The sequence below is a fragment of the Blennius ocellaris genome, assembly GCF_963422515.1.
Source record: "Blennius ocellaris genome assembly, chromosome: 13".
Classification (NCBI taxonomy): Eukaryota; Metazoa; Chordata; class Actinopteri; order Blenniiformes; family Blenniidae; genus Blennius; species Blennius ocellaris.
In genome coordinates this window covers 14,127,504-14,147,784 of record NC_137662.1, presented here as the reverse complement: position 1 = coordinate 14,147,784, position 20,281 = coordinate 14,127,504, and the positions used below count along the sequence as shown (strand labels likewise).

At 38.7% G+C, this 20,281-nt stretch overlaps 1 protein-coding gene across 8 annotated transcripts in view; it reads right to left on the bottom strand.

Moving 5' to 3' along the window:
• Window positions 1–20,281, bottom strand: part of LOC308138100 (neurexin-1a-like) — a gene marked incomplete at both ends in the record, with an annotated part of 242,991 nt that overhangs the window by 146,518 nt on the left and 76,192 nt on the right. For 3 of the 8 annotated variants that reach the window (XM_080507070.1, XM_080507071.1, XM_080507072.1), the window contains 3 exons: window positions 373–814; window positions 4,629–4,790; window positions 8,787–9,088. In XM_080507070.1, the coding sequence (XP_080363196.1) occupies window positions 373–814; window positions 4,629–4,790; window positions 8,787–9,088 (906 nt within the window). Of the gene's footprint in view, window positions 1–372; window positions 815–4,628; window positions 4,791–5,841; window positions 5,887–8,786; window positions 9,137–20,281 lie in introns of all 8 variants that reach the window. The other 5 variants (XM_080507065.1, XM_080507066.1, XM_080507068.1 and 2 more) reach the window with 3 other exon arrangements.

Here is a 20,281-nt window from a genome sequence, read left to right as displayed (position 1 = left end):
ATTTTCTGTCACCGGAAATATCACAGTGACCCCACAGTAGCGCTTTTGTTGCCATTAAATAATTCATCTAGATGGTGCACAACAGCTCTGCTACTTTAGGTTTGTGCTGGATGTTGTATTATATGTAGGGATGTGTTTAAGTCAGTGAACAGACATGCAAACAATTACCTACACAGTTGTCTTAGGAGGCTAAGATGTAATGAATAAATAAAACACGTAAATATGCTGTATACTTGCCAATTTGATGTTGTTTCCTTTGTTTGGTGTGATTATGTTTATTGAGCTCTCATTCTCATCAAACATATAGCAAGAGGAGCCCATGCTGTTTTCATGTATATTCGTTAAAATGTATGTTCGTTGATGGAAATGTACCTGATCTTCCATCTCGCTGGAAGTCAACATGGTACCACTCGCCATCATTGACCTTCTTGTTGACAGCCCTGGTCTTTGTAGTTCCTGAGCCCATGTCCAGCAGCAAGTAGAGATGGCCATCCAGCATCTCTATGGCAAAAAAGTCTACCTTGAGGGTTTGGGGACTCTTAGAGTCCTTCGGTTGTTGCTTGGGCTTGCCGTGGCTGAAAAGGAGAAGACCATTGGGCTCCGTGGTGCGAAAGTCAAAGGAGATGGAGCCAGTCTTCTTGGCATTCCACTTGTTGAGGACAATAAAAGACTCAGGAGTCTCAAACGTGATGGGGTCCAGGGTTGCCACGTTCTCACACTTAAAGGCCACAGTGCCATGGATCTTCATCTTGGGATCACCCTGCTTGGCGAGCCTGGAGAGCTCAAGTCTCACATCGTTGTTTTTGTACACAACCTAGATTAGGAGAAGATAAAGAAAGTTCAGCATATTTCAGCTACATTGAAGACATTGAACTATATTTCTCCATGTGACACATAGGAAAAGTATATATTTCTCAACCATTTGCTGTCTTTGTCACACTGTAATTTTGCTTGGCACCAAATGTCACTGGAATCCACCTGCAATGTTGTCAATCCCCAAGTGCGTTACAGAGAAGTGTAAGTAAGTATTGCACGTTTTGTAGCTTTTTTTGTTGTTTTTTTTCTATTTTAGCACATAGAAAGAAACAGCTTAAATCAAAATTCAAAATGTGATAATAGTTTTGGAAAAGAGTTCTGTCATGTAGCATCTCCTGAGGTTCTCCGTGAAAAGTGACAGGAAGAGTGCTAAATCTCAACTCGTGCCTTGATTGCAGGTGTGGTGTAAAATGTCTCAGTTGGAGCATGTGATTAGAAACGAAGTGGGCAGATGATGGACATGGCTATTTAAAATAAGGCTAAAATGCATGAGCTGACATTAAATGTAGCATTCAGTTTTCTGTATATAAACCTGAACAGTGATAAAAAAATAAAAAATAAAAAATAAAAATAAAAAATAAAAATATTATATATATATATAAACTTGCATGAGAAGAGCTTCTGGATATCAAAAGTCAATAATATTGGATAATGTGAAAAATATTAAGAAGCACAACAGTCAATCAAAAATTAATGAGAGGCTCTTTTGAGAGAGTTGGAGCAGGGTGTAATGTGAATCAATATATATGTGGTTGCCAACTTTAAATATAAATGTAGGGGGGTTATCAGGAGTACACAAGTACTAACCACTTCAACAGCAAGGCCATTTTCATTTGCTGCCATCGTATTGAGCTGCTTTTTTTTCTTTTCTTTTTCAGTTATAAAGAGGCAACATAAGAACCATATACAGCATCCTGTTCATTACACCAAGACGGGCCTTCCAAGAAATAAATTCCCAAAATGTTGATCGTACTATATCTCTACTGAGACATTGTGCAGAAATCAAACAAGAGTGCTACTGTAATTGACAACAGTCTTTGCGAAATTTGAGAAATCCATTGCCAATCCAATCTTCATAATGAAAGAGAGTCTAGTACAGCAGCTGTAACAAAACATATCTCGCTGCATAATTCTTACAAATCATTTCCATATGAGAAACTAATTAACATTTTAGTAAATGTCAACATTTTTCTACAGTGTGGCCATTTCATTTGCGTCATAGACACACAGACACATTTGATGTGTATATTAATTTTTGAGACAAATATCATAAAGACACAAAAACTTTAAACAAAGATATCAATAGTGTGGCAGGCAGAGTAATAAAGGATACACTAATATTTAACAACTCCCAAGGGACACAGGCAGAGCCAACAGTCTCTTCCACGCCATTCTGTTGCTACTCTTAAACAAGGCTATCAGCTGATGGATAGCCTCTTTAAGGTTACTGCATGTGAATGAATTTACATAACAAAAGAGTGGTAGTGATATATACTGTATGTCGTAGTTGCCTTTGTCAAGCTAATTCAAATGAGTTGCAGCTGAAAACTCCATCCGCATTTTCTTCATTGGCTGTCATGCCAAGCATTCAACTAAAAATGGGGACACCTCCAAGGGGATTGCATTTGCATGGAGCATTATGGTTATCTCTACCGTGGGTAACTGCTCAGGTAGATGTGGTTTATAGCAGTGAAGTTGAAACAAGTAAGGCTCAGGCTTCAGTTTCTTGTAAATACTCAGAGATTCACTGTATCAGAGTAATATCAAGCTCTTTTACTTTCAAAATTGTATCTTTATCTTAAAACAAAATCTGCAGTGCAAAGATTCTTCAGCATAACAGACAGGACAACGTGACATTTTAGATATCACGGAGAAGGAAAAAAAACACAGTGCCAATAGGAGTAAAGGAATAAAGGATGATGTCTCTGCCTGCTGGACTTGAATCATGCAAGCAAAACTGTAATAGATATAGTCAATGAACTGAAATCAATTTGTTATAGTCAAGAAAAAGAGCACCTTTCGGAGTCAAAGGAACTTTAGTCTGAACTACAACTGGTGCTGCACTAGTAGTGCTGCACTAATTTGTCATCAAGCTGGGGACTGTGACAACTGAGCTATTGCTGCACCACCGTTTGTTTTGCTATCATAACCAACAGGCAGGCGTGGCAACTCAGACAGCAATCTGCACCCTAATACTGCAACACACCATTTGGGGACACGTAATCAATCACGGGCAACAGCACATAGTGCTGAAACATGCCACATATGCTATCATAAATGACATGAGAGCAGGGCTTTTGTTTACATGAGCAGTCTGGATGAGGTTAGATTTGCTCAATATGCTGAAAAGATCAAATATAAATTAAATTTAAATAAATAATTACATTAGTAAATTAAAGAGGGTCAGCCTCTTGTTTTATGTGACATTGGCATCTGCATTTGTCTGGTAAAACAAAGGAAGAAATAAAGTGACCTCATGCAGATAAAAGTGGGAAATTATTCTGTCGAGTCTCTTCTGGGAGTCATCACAGCTCTGCACCTTAAACTGTTTCAACAGTCTAACACAATGATATACAGTCATGGTGAAACCAGCCGCTATGGTTAGGCTTGGCCAAGAGCAGAAAAAGTAGCTCAGTGGGGTGGATGACCACATTCAGAGCTCACCGATTCCGTTCCAGTTGTCAGCACATCTGCCGCACCCCAGAGACATGTAGTTAACTAAGACAGTCCCCTTAATAACCAGACCTTTAATGAGCTGTACATGGCATGTAGACATGTGGTCCACGCCCTGTGTGCTCATTAAACAGAGCTGCCTCAGACTTCTCCAAGAAGTTCAGTAATGACGACAGCTCCATGCTGGAGGTAAGATTCACTATGTAGGACACCAAAGGAAAAGCAATGGAAGCAGGTTGAGGACATTGTTGGTGAAATAGCTTTTGACAGTAAGATAACTAAACAGAACATTTTGTAATACTTTGTCAAGTAGACATATGTTTATATCAGTCACCACTTAGGCTTGTATATCTTTTTATTTAATATTACATATTTAACTTTATTCTGTCGTATTGATATTGTAACTTAATTCTGCTGAATTCAAGACATCATCAAAAAAAGCAGTATGTCTAAGTGATGTACTTTCAGTATCTTTTTGTGCTCTAAACTTTGAAGAGGAAGCCTAAACCTCCAACACGACATCTCTTGTACTTTGAAGTTACATTTGTGTAAACACAGTGACTGCTGACATCAAACGGTGATAAGGTTAGTCAAGAGATCAGTGCTGTAAGATAATATCAGTCTGGTGTGGCATACACCCCTACAATAGTGATGCGTTAAGTGTGTCGGTTACCTCACAGCTCATGAAAATTCAACTCCCTGATCTCAGGATCACGGCTCCTCTTTGAAGTGCACCTGACAGAGCTGTATCTGTGGTAAATTCCACTCCAAGACCGAGCTTTATATGTGTGAGTGTGTGATACACCAGTCACCTGAGTGTGCGTGTATGTGTGTGTGTGTGTGTGTGTGTGTGTGTGTGTGTGTGTGTGTGTGTGTGTGTGCGTGAGTGTGTGACTGTCCACGTGTGCATGAGTGTATGAAACCGTTTGTGCACCGAGGGGGCAGGAGAGGCAAAATATGTGTCAGAAAGAGTTTGTGTCAGAGTGTGTGAGGAAAACAGGAGAAACAAACTAAAGCAAAGTGGTAAGGATGAGACAGGGTCAGCGTGTGGGTGGAAGGGCCTGTTGTGGAGTCCTAAGGTGAAGCTCGTCATATCCTGTACTCCTACCAGCTTCAGAGTTCACACAAGTGGTGTTTACCTCCTTGAGGCAGCCCATGAAGTTGTTGCTAACTGGAGATCCAGGCAGGTCAGCTGTGCTAGGACTCCCTCCAACATAGAAAAAGTCATCAGAGCCTAGCATGGTGTAGTCTTCTTGTGTATATCCTGTGGTGGTCAGAATCCCATCCACGGATATTGTAACCTAGACAAAAAAGCACAAGGAAAAAACACGCTATACTCAGACAGCCTATATAATGAAATTATATTGCCTGTCTTTCTTGCTGTCTATGAAAGACTTCCCAACATTTATTATTCCAAAACCCATTTTCATGTCTGTTTTGAAATCTTTTTTCTTGTTTTTTTATTATTATTTTGTCCAGTTGGATTAGTTGGAAGACTGCAAGCCTTCTATTCTAGAAAGTTAGTAGACAGCCCATACAATAGTGTTAGTATCACTCCTACTGCAACTTAAAAGTACTTTAGCAGACACAAAAATGGTGTTAGTAAAATGTTATCTTGGTTAGTTTCAGTGTAATTTTATATTAGTCCAGCATTTCTACAAAAGAAATCAGAAAGTGCCAGTAGGTTAGAAAGGGAGCACATGCTATGAAAAGCACAATCACCTTCTAATATAGGACACTAAATTAGAGAAGGAAACAAAACAACATGCATGCATTTATCTTTTCTTTTTGTTTATAAAATCCCAAAAAGAAAATATCCTAAATTCTGTATTGGCATCAGAATCAGTATTTTAACACTACTTACAAGTAGTGTCAGATGCATGCGGAAGATCATGGACACAACAGAAAACCACAACGAGAAATACAAAAGCACTCGAGGAAAGAAATGAAAAGAAATAAAACACAGCTCAACTGTCTACATTCATGGAGACGACAGGTAGTCAAAGTGCATGCCATGCAAAGTGAATGGGGAAACAACTGGCTGAGCTAAAGAGCATCAGACCAGCCAGACAGGAGAGGATCCTCAATATTAACCACAGCTTGATGCAAAAGGCTCGAAATGATGCTCCTAAAAAAGGTGAATCAAACAGAAGTGGACAGGAAACAAGTGAAATAAAGAAGGTGAAACCAATGAGTGGCCCAAGAAATAAAAAAAAAATATATTCGAAAAGTAAGCAGAAGAGTACCAACCGCAATTTCCCTTTTTTTGTAAATGACGTCTACAGTAAAAAAAAAGAAAGAAAAGAAACACACGGCAAACCCAAACTAAGAAACAATTAGAATGATATCTACCGAACAATGTAGTTTGTTTACCATAGCGTGTCCAATGCCTGAGTGCTTTGTGGAAAAGGGGGGAGAAAGGAAATTAAAAACTGTGAACAGAATAACGATTGTTACTCAAATAATATATGATGGTCAATACTGTTAGTACATTGTTAAAGGGTAAAAAACCATACTGGTTAGTAGAATGACACATTCCATGAATGATGTTAGTTCGTTTTCAAAGCATGTTAGTAACATAGAGAAAAAAGGGCAAAATAAGTTTTAACAAGAAAAAAGCAGACCAAGTAAATAACCAATGATGCTCTATAAGAAGTGTTAGAGCTCCACCATTGAATCCCTGAGTTCCTCGTTGCATTTTTGCACCATTTTCTGTATGTGACCAGACCACTGTGTGACATCAAGTCATCTTACGAAAGTTCTCAAAAAACATTATGATCAATCGACATCAGATGGTTCATATGAGAGAATGCCTAAAGCACATCAGTTGACCCTTTTGTAAAAGCCTACAATCAAAGTGATTTTGAAGCTTTATTGTTTTACTTATTACTATATCATTATAACTGCATTAATATTATTATGGTAGTTTACTGGTAGCTGTGTTTGATGTCTTTTTAAGTTGGCTTTAGGTCTGAGACCAATCCAGACTTGCCAGCACCCATACAATACTTTACCTCTGTTTGGTCTTATTGATGAACTTTAGGATCACTTTTACTGCAATGAGACAAAGCAAAAAAACACCCTCACACAGAATGAGGAGGATGGCGAATTTGATTCCCCCGCAGAGCATGCACTCAATATGCATGGTTCTCTTTCACACTTTGAATGCAGTGAAAGCTCGAGCTGGCCAAATCCTTTGGTTTGCCAATAATCAATTAGCTGATTATGCAAAAGAAACAGCTTTGGTACTGAGGTGAAGAAAAACATTTCCCACCAAATGAGCAGGAACAAATCTAGATTTTTTTTTTTTTTTTTTTTGTGGGCCTAATGTGACTGCCAACTTTTAAAAACATGTGTTTATATTGATATGTTAATATGATTTTTAAATCAACATGAGATAACACATCTACAGGTTCAAAAGTCTGACAGGATCTTTAGATTGCTGATACAAAGCATTTGTTCTTATCAGCAGAAGTCATTAAACCTAAACCTGACACCATGAATACCCTGACTGAGAAATTATTCATTGTTGTAAATATATTAGTTATCTGCATCATTCCACTCTCAGTCAAGTACATTCCAGAAATATCTCTTCCAGCTGAAGTGGAATTTTTCTTTGAATGACTAGAGAACATGGCTTCATGGACTGAGGCCATTTAGATGCTACTGCTACAACCCACCTGACCTGTGGGCTGATGTCGCAATAGATTAGGAATGTCCTTGCACCTAAACTACTTCACATTTAGGTTTGTCTAAGTCTCTGAAGGAGGAGAAGTGAACCGACACTGGCCTGGTAATATTTTGTGTGCACATCAGACTACTACAGCACTCACGACCCCATCGGGTGGAACACCACTTAAGCAGGTTACCAACTTCTTGGTCCACAAGATGTTTCAAGATATGAGACTTTCCTTCGACTAAGTCAACATAAAGCAAGTTTCTATAAAGCAAGTTTCTATAATTGTCTGTTATCACTTATTAACCAATAATAACAAACAATGTCCCATATGTCAGTTTTATTATTATTATTATGTTTTTTTTTTTTTTAAACGGTATTAATAAAGAGGAGGCTTTAATAGTTGGAATCTACTAAAAATATATCAGCAGATGCTTCTATAGACGGCATCTCTCTTCCGATTGTCCAGGGTCCAACATGCTGGATGTGCAGTCATGTGCAAATACGGTCTGCCTCGTTTGGAGCTGCAGCAGAGTCCTGACCCCATTTGGTATGAGTTGCCCCAGAGCAAATCAGAGGTACTTAATTTGTTTGTAGGAACAAAAATATTCACTGACCTCTGTGTTGAAGAGAGTGAAGCCTTTTCCAGGTAGGCAGTTTGCATATGGCTCAAGGCTCTTTTTTCACCTCTCTCGTCTTCGAGTCTTGATGGAAATCCATCAAAAACCAGTTGAACTGGATGAATAACTGGACAGCCCTACCATTTATAGGTAGCATTTATACAGGATAACAGTGCCACTGATATATCCTAAATGGACCAACCTATCATGTTAACGTATTGGAAGTGGCACAAGCTGCTAAATGGGATTTCAACGGAGGAGATACAAAGGTCACACTCTCTCTCACTATACTGTCTTCTGTGAGTTACTAGAAGTCTTTAAGGCAAGAGTATAGAGCCCATACGAGTCAACATATCTTATAAGAGGCTCTCATCTTTACAAGAATGTAAAGTGCTCCCAAAGTGGACATTGCAATAAGTAAAATGTCTTTGAATGTTTGGGTCAGCTCGACTGCTTTTAAAGCAAAAGCCTGTGAACTAATTTCCCCACAGTTTTGTCAACTCCTCAGTAACTGCATTAACAGCTCACAGAAAGGGAGAAAGAGAGAGAGAAAGAAAGAGAGAGAAAGAAAGAAAGAAAGAAAGAAAGAAAGAAAGAAAGAAAGAAAGAAGGAAAATACATGCTGTTTGATTTTAACTAAAAAAAATTACAATATCCAAGCATATGTTGGTCTAAAAACTCCTTACATATTAACTAAGAGGGTAAAAATCACAACATTCATTAATTGTCTGTCTGGGTGAACCTGAATCCTTTGAATGTTGTTTTAAAAGCTCTGTCTTTGTATTCTCCTTTAAACACTAACTTAATAACGGTCTTGATTGAAATCTAGATGTCCCTGCTCCGCTGTGGTTCTGTTTTAGTCTCCACCGTAAACCACCGTGATTCAATTTAGCAATCCGATTGTAGTGTCTGGGAAAAAATAATGTATTGTATGATGGTAATGATTTAAGTGCACTTTCTTTTCATTTACTGAGTCTCTGCATCACCCTCTGTACTGTTACCTGACGTAGATTCCTTGTTACTTTGACATCATGCCAATCATTGTCATTAAATTTCCCATTGACGGGCTCCACAAGAGCTTCAAAGGCTCCAGACCCCAAATTAATGACGAGTGAGACGGCCCCATTTTTCAGTGCCAGGTTGACGTAATCAGCTGATTTGCCCGTGTGCAGCATCAGTCCATTCCTCTGTAGGGTTTTGAATGACAATGTGATTTCATCACTGCTGCTTTGAATCGGGTTCAAGGACAAGTCGTAGCAGAAGAACTCGGATCCTTTGAAGGTTGCAACATACTCTTCTTTTCCTGCGGAGACAAGAGAAAAAGAAACGTGTTGCATTAATGTCATGGCCTCTGTCATGGGTGCCTGTTGGGAAGCTGTCAGGAAAAATCTGAAAGAATGTCAGGAAACGGATTAATAATGAGCACAGCAAAATTAAAGGGCTGACATGTAAAGGAATGTACACAAGAATATTTACCAACAGCCATGTGTCTATGTATATTAATACAGAAGCTACAATATATTATACTTCATGACACTCTTGTAAACTAGATGCTCAGATAATGCAACATTCAATGATCTTTTTGAACTGTGCATGTTGTTGATGCTACCGTTTCTTCATCTAAAGCTTTTATTGTCCCTGTTTTATGCTGTTTGGACACACAAAGTATGTAACATTTGCATACTTTCATTGCTGCTGCTTAAGAGAGCCAGCAAACGTTACTCATGTCCAAAACAATATGATGTGAAGGCATCCCACAACCACGTTACATAAAACACACCCTACTGTCTAACTCAGTTACATAAACAGGTTTATCGTCTGCAGGTACAAAAGCCTCCACAAACAACTCACGTGGATGAATGCACAAAGCCACAGTAGAACAGTACTGGAGTAGTAACATTAAAGGAAGCGAAAAGAGGAAAAAAAGTCAATTGTTCAACTACCAGAGACCACAGGCTACAAAAACTTAATGAAGATTTAATTTTTACCTGTGCATATTTGCTATAAGGAGCTAATTGTATAGCTCTGAGTATCAACAATGTTCAAAAAATGATTTAAAGTGTAGGAGGTTCTAATTCAAACTAATCTATTTTCCTATTCTGAACCAACAGCAACTTTAAATGCATATGTTTATAATTCAACACTGGGTTATCAGGGTTCACTGAATGATTCCTGGTGATTGACAGATGGTTATCAGGGTTCACTGAATGATTCCTGGTGATTGACAGATTTTTTTTAAAATAAGATGTGCCATTTGTTTACACTTGCCACTTAATAATATCCAGCTATTACAATGCTCGGAATTATCACTGACCATCACATATATCAACTGTTCATGTGGAAAACTTCAATATGGCATTCATATGCATTCCCACAACTAATATGGTAATTCAACTGCATATGATTCACAATGCGCTTGAGCTATTTATTGTTAATGGGCCAACTGGAGATGTCAGATATGATGGGCACTTGACAGCAAAAACAACCTGAAAAAAAATTGTAAGCCCTGTCATTGTCAGATAAAACACAACAAAGCTGCACTGAATGTCAGTAGATGATGCATGTGAACACCCATTAGAAAGCATTTAAAAACAGGTTTAGAAGATAACAAGCCATTAAAGCCACGAGCAGAAAACAAACCACCAAAACACAAACAGACCAAAGCATTTAATTATCATAAATGGGGCTTCACGTTCATATAAGCTTGCCGAACAGACAAAAACACACATACATTGGCGCGCACACACACACACACACACACACACACACACACACACACACACACACACACACACACACACACACACACACACACACACACACACACACACACACACACACACACACACACACACACACACACGCTGAGACTATCAACCAGACATGCAACAATGTAAGAAATAAAAGGGTTGCTGTCCACAACAATTTGTCACCTCATTGATTTCCCCTTAAAGGCACTATAGTGCACCTCTGGGAAAAGTACAAGGACCCATAATTGAAGCTGACTGAATCTCATCCGCTCTGTGGTCATCCCCTCTATGTCTGAACCCCCTATCAGTGAAAATGAGAGAACCCTCCCCTCCTCACTAAATCCACCCATCCCTGGCCCGCGAGCTCAGTGACCACATAACAAATAGAGTCAATAGTTTGGGGTCAATTTCATCTTTTTCCACACATCTCCGTGCAGCCAAGTCAAAGTCAATTCTTCTAACCATCAGAGAGTGAATTGTGTGTGTACAGCTGGGGCATTGTTAGGAATTTACAACTTTTAGGGCTTCGGCCAGGGGGAGTTTCAGCACTAAGGGGTGGGATTACACACCCATGGGATTTCTGCTTCAACACAGTGATGTAGGTCTCACGGAGGAAATAAATCTACATTGATAATATCTACCTTTACAATTTACACAACTGAACAAACCTCACCAAAAAATTGGAATATCACAACAATACTATGTTTTAGCATTATTTTTCATTTTCAATTTTAAGGTATTCTCATGGCCAATGACTCTTATATTTATCAGTCTTATTTCCAGCAACATTGTCTACTATCTCCTTGAAAGAACGTTCCACTACATCAGTGAAAACCAAACCAGCTAACAGATAAACCTTTTCAGCTGGCATCAAATACTGCGTGGTGGTCGTTACCTCAAGAGATTGTTTGCACAAGCTCTCACTAAAATAAGAGCTATATTAGATGTGTATTTACTGGTATGTTAAAAAGAACAATGGTGCACCATTCATTGGATTTATTTCACAATACAACAATAGTGATACATCACTGAGCTATAAGAAATACACAGTTCTTTTGTAAGTTATGCTTATCAATGCAAAGACATATGGTGGCATAGATCAATTTTTTTGTCATACGTCAAGCCATAGACATGATGCTATTGTATCATTTGAGTGTGACATCACACATTTTGCTTATCATCTAACCTTGTAAAACAAAACAGTGAGATCTTTGACAATGATAGAGACATTATCAAATACTTCACTATAGCTACAGATTACAACTTCCCAAAATATCTATATATCGCACAGCCTTATTGATGATATATTCAGCCTACGCTTGTGATGAATAGTTTAAAGCAGATCGTTCCTGTGTGAACCGAATGCCCTCGTTTGTTCATAATTTGGCTCAATACATCACCTGCAAGACGCACACAAAGTGAAAATGCCATCTATTTTCAGTTTAACACACTTTAGGTAGGATCAAGAATCGGCTCAAAAGTGTTTAATGCTTTGACCTTAAAAGAAAGATCCCAGTAATGCAACTAAAGGAGTGTGCACATCTGAGTTACTGTCTTCTTGAGGCACAGGATCAGACTAAGCATAACAACCTGCAGTGTTAATATTTAGCAGCCGATGTGTCACTCACACATTTCCGCTTCCAGCAGGGGGAAAAGAAAAAAAAGCTACTTGATCGTGAAGAGGAGTACTATTTTGTCATTGTGTTCTTCTGGGTATGTGGGCATGTCCTGGTTTGTCTCTCTGGGCTGTCCCATGATCTACAGTCAATCAAACTACAGCTGGCCGGCGGCACCTTATTGCCCTTGAGTCATGACACTGAATGAGAACATGGATAAGAGCCAGCTCCTTTTGTGTTTTTTTTCAGAACAAAAAATGACAGAAAAAGACATGAACAGAGTGAAGTGTAGCTCCCAGGAAAAGGCTGGAAATAGACACAGGTAAAAACTTGTCAACGTCTATTGTCGTGCGTCATTCAGACAACATTTTGTGAACAACAGGGTATCTGTGCCGTCACTGACTCCCACTTTAGAATCTATTTCACGATTCACAAATTGATGAATCTATATTCTGCAAACATATTTTAAATGATATGTGGCTTGTTTTCTGAACTTTTAAAAGGCAAAATAAACAATATATGACACTCATTAATACTATATATAAATAAACTGTTAGGCAACACCATCTGACTATTTGTGCCATTCATGAATCTGATCCTCTGTGGTCACGTCAAATTTGCGGCTGTGGTGCAGAACTAACTATCCATACTGATGGACGTAATATAATTAATCGCCACTCAAATGCAATTACTGTCACAAAGCGTCAAAGAGGTATGGTGCGGCACAAAAGTCCCATAAAGAGCAAGGTGTACATCACAATGAAAATAAATAAATAAAACCATAAAAAAAAACAAAAAAACCAGCGGAGAATGAATAGCAGAATAAATGCCTCCACAGTATCATTTAACCCTAATTGAAGTTGAGCATGTACAATCAACCCTCTGATTCATAATGACGCACCAAGGGGCTACAAGCTGGAGAGCGTCATATGTACAACAGTGCCAGCATGTGACTGGGCAACCAGGAGGCTCCTCATCAGTCACTTCGCTGTGACACTAATCTGGCATCTGCTACTCTGTCGTTTTTTTTCCCCTCTACTTTTTTTTTTTTAAATTAACATGCACCGAGGGGTACTCACTGTGTGTCAACATCAAATCATGACACACAAGTCTGAAACAGAGTTGGCAGGATGTGAAAGAAATTACCTCAACATTTACATCAAGGGATTCTTCAAATTTAGGAGCCATTATTCTAATCGCTGAAGTTTTTGACCTAATTACATTTGTGAAAAACCATGCAAAAAGTGATTGAATTAGAGCACTCCCCATCTAACATACACTTCAATTGATATTCCCGAGTAAACCGTGATAAAGCTTTGAATTACAAATTCAACTTTTAATGATATTTAAAATCCGACATTGACATGAATGTTTGAATTAGTTATAATTAACTTGTTTGAAGGCAGAGCTAAATGAAAACAAAAATTCAAGTGTGATGATACCTTAAGTCTTATGTGAATATAAGACACACATGAGCCGAATGAATTTGTTTCAGAGTGACAGGTGGTATATCAAGAAGAAATGTTTGAGCACCAGACAACAATAATTTAGAATAACAAAATTTGATTTGAAATTTGGTCAAACATTCAGTTCACACTGGGAATATTGAAAAGAAAAACAAAACACAAAAACGAGTTTAAAGGTTTGATATTGGCATGTAAATATATTTCTGGTGGCTAAAATGATTTATCATATGCAATAAAAAAGACAAGGTATAAATTGTTATTCATGACGAATTCATGGATGTTTTCATTCCCCGACTGAGACAGAAAGCAGGGTGACACAGCAAGCGGCAACAGCTTTAAGGGGCTGTGCAGAAAGTGTAATCGGCATTACTCACACTAACAAACACAGTAATTATGTTGCTCATCTCTAGTGGTTTCATCTTCCTCATGACAATCGAGCGTTGACTGTGACAATAGCATGAGAAGTCCATTCCCCTGTTATCTTGTCAAGGATCTCACACACCCCCACTTTTCTAACAGTACAGATACTGTTCTTCAGCTCTCGGTAACAAGCTGAAGTAAAAAAAACAAACAAACAAAGAAACAGCTTGTTGTGCAATGCGCAGTTGTTTCAGGTTCAAAGGAAGTTCACAGTTTAGGAGGAAAAGTAGTGTGCACTTCTAAAGAAGTACCTGTGGACTTTTTTAAGTCTTGGTATGTCATAAATAAATGTAGAGACCCAAGCCATACAAACACGTGGACCAACGTTACTTAATCGTCTGTGAGAAAGCTCAGTGACTGACGCGGGATTTCAGTCTGCTCCCATTCACTTGCTGTTTCCCGGTTTGATTGGCAGCCTATTAAAGTGATACAGAAGTTAGCGTCTGGCAGCCTATTAAAATGATAGGGAGTTAGCGTCATGAAGCCAGCCTAAGCCTCTTACGTCATGACAGAGAGAAGAGTTTGTGAAGTGCTGCATTCTCCAAGAACACATTTTATTACATGATTATCATAGTATTCAACAGACTTAATACAATATTTCAAACTGCTCTCCACTTGCAAGGTAGGCAGACAAAGTGTACTCATCCGAGTTGCTCCTTTTTCCTTTTATATATATTTTATTGCCCGCAAGAAAACAACATTTTGGTTTATTACCGATGGTCCTGACAGGTCAGGAGTCATAGGACAGAGAGAGTCAATTAGCCCACTATACCGTATACAGGCATTTAAGCGACAGTCAGCTTGCATGGAAGTGTGTGAGCTTACGCATATTAAGTCCTGCCAGACACCATACTGTGCTTTCTTAACATAAAGTGTCATTTAGATTCAGAGTATGAAGGATGTCTTGCTGTGCCCAGAGACTCTTCCTTCCCTGGCGTCTATCTTCAGAAAACCTTTGTCCATAGCAAATTCACTCATAATTGACTTTGCCACTCAGCTTGTCATTAAGCATGGAGGCAGGCATCAATTAGCCAGTTGTTAGAACATGTGGCTCCCATGTCAGAGTCAATCAAAGTGCTTATGTTTGTGTGCTAATATGCTGCTAAAGCTTCCTAAGTTTTTGGAAGACACCAAGACTTCATTGTAGAGGGATTAACGCCTGGGGTTATGAGAAGTTTGTGGGTTAGAATCTGCACTGAGCATTTCAGTGTGGAATTTTTATGTTCTCCTTGTGACTGCATGGGTTTTCTCTGGGTGCTCCAGGTCCGTTCAATAGCCCAAAAGCAAACATTTGAGACTAACTGGTTATAGTTGTAAATCTGCTGGACTGGCGATCTTTATGCAAGGTATACTCTGGCTTCTCCTATAGCCAGCTGGGATCAGCTCAAGTTCTAGATAATGCAGTATAGAGGATGGATGGATGGATGGTCTCTTACACAAATCTTGGTTTTGATTCAATGTTTATCCATTGATAAGAAACTGAAGCTTCAAATAGTTCTCAACATCAAGTATCAACATATTTAAAATGTCTAAAGTGTGCTTAATATATTATATTTGCAAGCTCATCTTTGCATTTTATGCCTATGTAAAAGCACCAAAATGATGTGAAATAATTTAGATGTTACCAATTTAACATTTACATATAGGTTAAAAACATATTTGGATGCTTGCAGTTAGGTGATAGGATTCTTCAAAGAAACCCATACTAGGTGTATTTAAACAATATTTAACGAATTACAATGTACAGGCAGGACTGTGCAGATGAGCTGTGCATAGTTAAAGACATATTGATGAGAAAATCCACTTCAGGCACCAGACATTCAATTCTTGCTTGTCCAAATTCACAGTGTACATCTTCAAAACAGTAGTTTCTCGACATTTAAATCACAATTATGCTTATCTATCTTGAAAGCATAAATATCCTCTGTGGCTTTGTAGTCGTCTGCTTCCTGACAGTGGGCTGGTCAGGGACTGCTGAAGGGCTGCATGTGGCCCGTGAACAAACCCTATAGTATGTAACTATTCTTAGAACCTACTATTGAAATCCAAGCCGTTCCTGAATTTCTGTTGGGTAAATAGATGGAGAACTTTACACTTATTTCCATTCCATTTTTCTAATGAGGGGAGCTAAAAGCTAAATACTAGCTTCTTTTTTTCACAGAAAATATTGTGTTGTTTCCAGCAACTGCTGGCATGAAGCTTAAATGGGGGTCAAAGCTACTTCCTTGTATTTTTTACAAACATGGCCCTCTTATAAGGGATAATGATGTCATGCAAAGCATGTGAAATTGAAGGAAAATTCAATATGTAAAAAAAGGAAAAGATGCACAAGTGGGTATCAGACAGTCTAATAAAATGTAGCACTAGAAAAGGCTCGACCAGTTCGTTTGTTGTGTGTAAGCCAGACCATGCAAAACCTGCCTATTCACTCTAATTGGCCGTGTTTCATACAGGTATGTAGTAAACATTTCTCTGGGATTAGCTTCCACCAAAGACAAAATGCCATCTCATCCTCTTTCACGGCATAATTTTTATAATGTCTCTGCACACATTCATGTAAGCATGAAAACCAACACAATAGACAATGAAACCCATACAGCAGCAGTCACACAGCAAATAAAATGTTCCTTCTTCAATACCTTTGACACACACGGACTTCAATTCAAATATCAAGACTGACTCTTGCAAATCCCACAACACAAACTGCAATTTCCTTGCAGCATAAAGTCAGACAGAGCAGGTAGGGGAATGGATTTATTTCAGTTTACATGTGACCACAGTAACATCTTATTGTCTCCAGATGAGGCCATTAAGATTTGAAATTGCATTGAAAATAGAATTATGCAGAACGTGCCGTGTCCCAATAAATCATGGTATCCCAGAAATAGATTTTCCAACAAAATAAGGATAGATGAGGATATGCAAGTGCATTGACTGAAGATGAACTGATGAAAAAGCTCAAAGATCTTCAAGAGGGTTTGCTAGGGAAGTGGGGAAGGCTTCTTATTTAAAGCTACTGGATATCCTCCAGATCAAATATGTGCCTGGGATAAAAATGAATAGACATTTATAGATGACAGCTGGACTATTAAACTTCATCTTTTGGTACACCACTCACACCAATGAGAACATTTATGTGGAGTGGGTTTAACAAATAACTCTCCCAAAAGCATCTTGAGGGCTTAATGGTGCTGGCGACAGAGACTGTATATCGTCTAGTGAATCTCTAGACGAAATACAGGAACCTCTTTTTGTCAGAGGGAGGAACGCGTAAAATGTCCAAAAAAATAGTCCTTCATGTTTAGAAGCAGCAAGACCCAACAAGAGGCAACTAAATCTAACAGGACATTAAAATGTGAGCAGGAAAAAAAACCCCAAAAAACAGTCACAGACAGATGAATGTAATGTGAATACCCATGCAGTCAACCAAACACTCTCTGAACACACATACTAAACATCACACTCCCAGCTGCAAGGCTCTCATTTGCTCTCGGTCCATTACAGAATCACAACAGCATTACATTGAAGAAGGAGCGCAATGTGCTGAATACTAATCTGCAAAGCCCAATCCCATTTCTACAGCGTAAATCCAGAGGATAATAATGTAAGCTTTGGAGTGATGGGGGGGATCAATATCCTCATCAAACCAGAAGCACTTTTGATATTCATGTATAGTTTGTACTTCATTTAACTTAATGGCCAGAACAAAAAAAAAATACAAATATCAACTCTCACTTAAGAAATAGAATGAAAGCAATAGTCGTATATTTGTATCATATCTGATAATGCCTGCCCATTTGCTGGTAAAATTAGAGGACACAGACAGGTGTATAGTAATGTTTGATTGCAGTTTTTCTGGCTAAATGGATCATGTTTGTAATGTGCTTGCAGCAATAAATCTTTGCAATAAGCATCTTACCAAGCTGCTCAATTTGGATGTAACCTTGTCAAGGTTGATAGCATACACCAAACGTCCATGCTGCGATAAAGCAGTGCAGGTTATGTCCACTTTTGATTACCAGAGCAGAGAAAGAAGTGTCTGACTGTAGAGGACCAGCATTTGGCAGATGTGTAATTTGGGCCGTATACATGAAGACGTTCCACAGACAAGAGCAAAGTCAAGAGGTGTTGAAGCATGTCATTGCACAGAAATAATTCATGTGCTAATTACATATTGCCAGAGTGTCTCCGAATGATTTCTGTACAGAGCTGCTCTTGTCCTCCCAGCTCTTACCACTGAGATCCACTTTCCGTCTGACACACCATGAATCCTTGATAGCGAGCAGACACCCAGACACATCAGCAAAGACATTTTCTTATCCTTATCCTTATCCTCACTGCTCATCCCTTATTGCCCAGGCAATGCACACATCAACATTAGTATTACGCTACAAAGCTCGAATATGTCCTTGGATGGCCCGATTATCACATAAGCAAGACATTTTTGTGATTATAGTCCATTTGAATATTCTAATCATATTTGCTTACATTATTTCACCTAGTCTTGTTTTTGATTTAAATAATCTGCTAGAAATTATATTTCTCTTTTTCTGAATATACAAAAAGTTAATTTGCCAGCTGCACTTCAGCAGAGCTGCCAAATCAATCTTGTCAAAAAAAAACCAACATATGTGTATATTGTATGAGATGCCAAAAATAATAAAAATGATGTAATATGGAAAGTCATTGTCTGTGTCACTTGGAGAACCTTAATTTCCTAGAAGATTAGAGAGTTTTCTAACTCTGAATGACATGTATTCCTGTCAGTAATGACCACATCTTGTTCTGACACTATTCCGTTATCTATTCACCTTGTCATGAAAATCACTAAAGCAGCAGTAAAAATTAAGTTGAAAACAACAGATTTTTGCTCCCAAACTGTGGCATATACAAGAGACAAGCAATATATTCAGGCGATTATAATTGACAGTTCGGGTAATTGTTTTTTTTTTTTTTTTCCCCCGAAGGAAAAAAAAAATTGAAATTACTCTCATTTTTTCCTGTGAAGGAAAAAAGAAAAAAAACAATGCCTGAAGCAAAAGCAATTTACCTTCATACATCTGTAGTAGCAACTTCCCATCATTGTTTCTACCAGCGGCAAACAGTATTTACTTTTGTTCTCTGGCTTTCTAAAGTCAACTCAATGAGATCAGGTTGCTCATTCATGCCTTTCATAGTCTGACACTGGCGAAGTGGCCTGTCTGTCATGTCCACTCCTTTCAGGTGCAGTGAGATGAACTCAAGATAAATGTATGCTGAATCAAAACCAAATCTTCCTGCAACATCACTTCTCCCTTTTCTATTTAACAAAGACAAGAAAAAAAAGCCCTGGAGCAAAAGATGGTTGTGTTCTGGTTTCATTTTCAGTCCGATTTTTTTAGTGGTCACTTGATAGAAGCTCACTAATAGTCTATGTGTGCTAACTCCCCTGTGGTAAAAGCACAGGACACAGCACATTGAGCAGCATCATTGGCTGTTTAGAAATGTGCTCCAATGAACAAATCGCTGCAGGACAGCGAAGCCTGACAGAATCCCAGCATCACCTCATTCAGCTGCTGGGCAAGGTCACAAAACAAAACATTCATGTGGATTTTTAGGTTGAAGAATGGCAGTTTTAACAATTACTGTTAGATTTTTTAAAACAATTTCCTTGTAGGCTCTGGTAGTCACATGAAGCTGGCTTTTGCTTGTCTTTGGAAGCATTCCAGACATAACCTTCAGAAACATATGAGGTGTCAGGTATAGGAGGTGGTGTGCGGATGGACCCAAGCACAGACTCAAAGAGTTCCATAAAAAAAATAGGTTTATTGCAGTCCATTGAACACGAGGAAACCCAGGAGACACAACGGCGACGAGAGACGCGACAAGGAGACAAGTTGACAAGACATGTTGATGAGACAAACCGACAAAGACAACTGAAGCAGAGGGGTCTAAATGCACCAGTAAAGGGTGGACACAGGTGAAACACAACGATAGGAGCACACAGAGGGAGAAGGCCATTTGTTAATTGGAGACACGAGGTGAGACACACAGGGGCATACACAGAGACCTGACATGAGGTTTGCTTCATGTGCAATGTATGCATCAGGATAATTCCAATTATCATGAAGGTATTCAGTGCAATTTCCTCTGTGAGACAAATTATGCCAGAAATGCACTGAGCAGGAAAAGACAACCCATTTTTAGCTGTGTCCCAAATACAGCATCACAGCTCTGAGTAAGGTCACACTGAGGATTCTTTCAG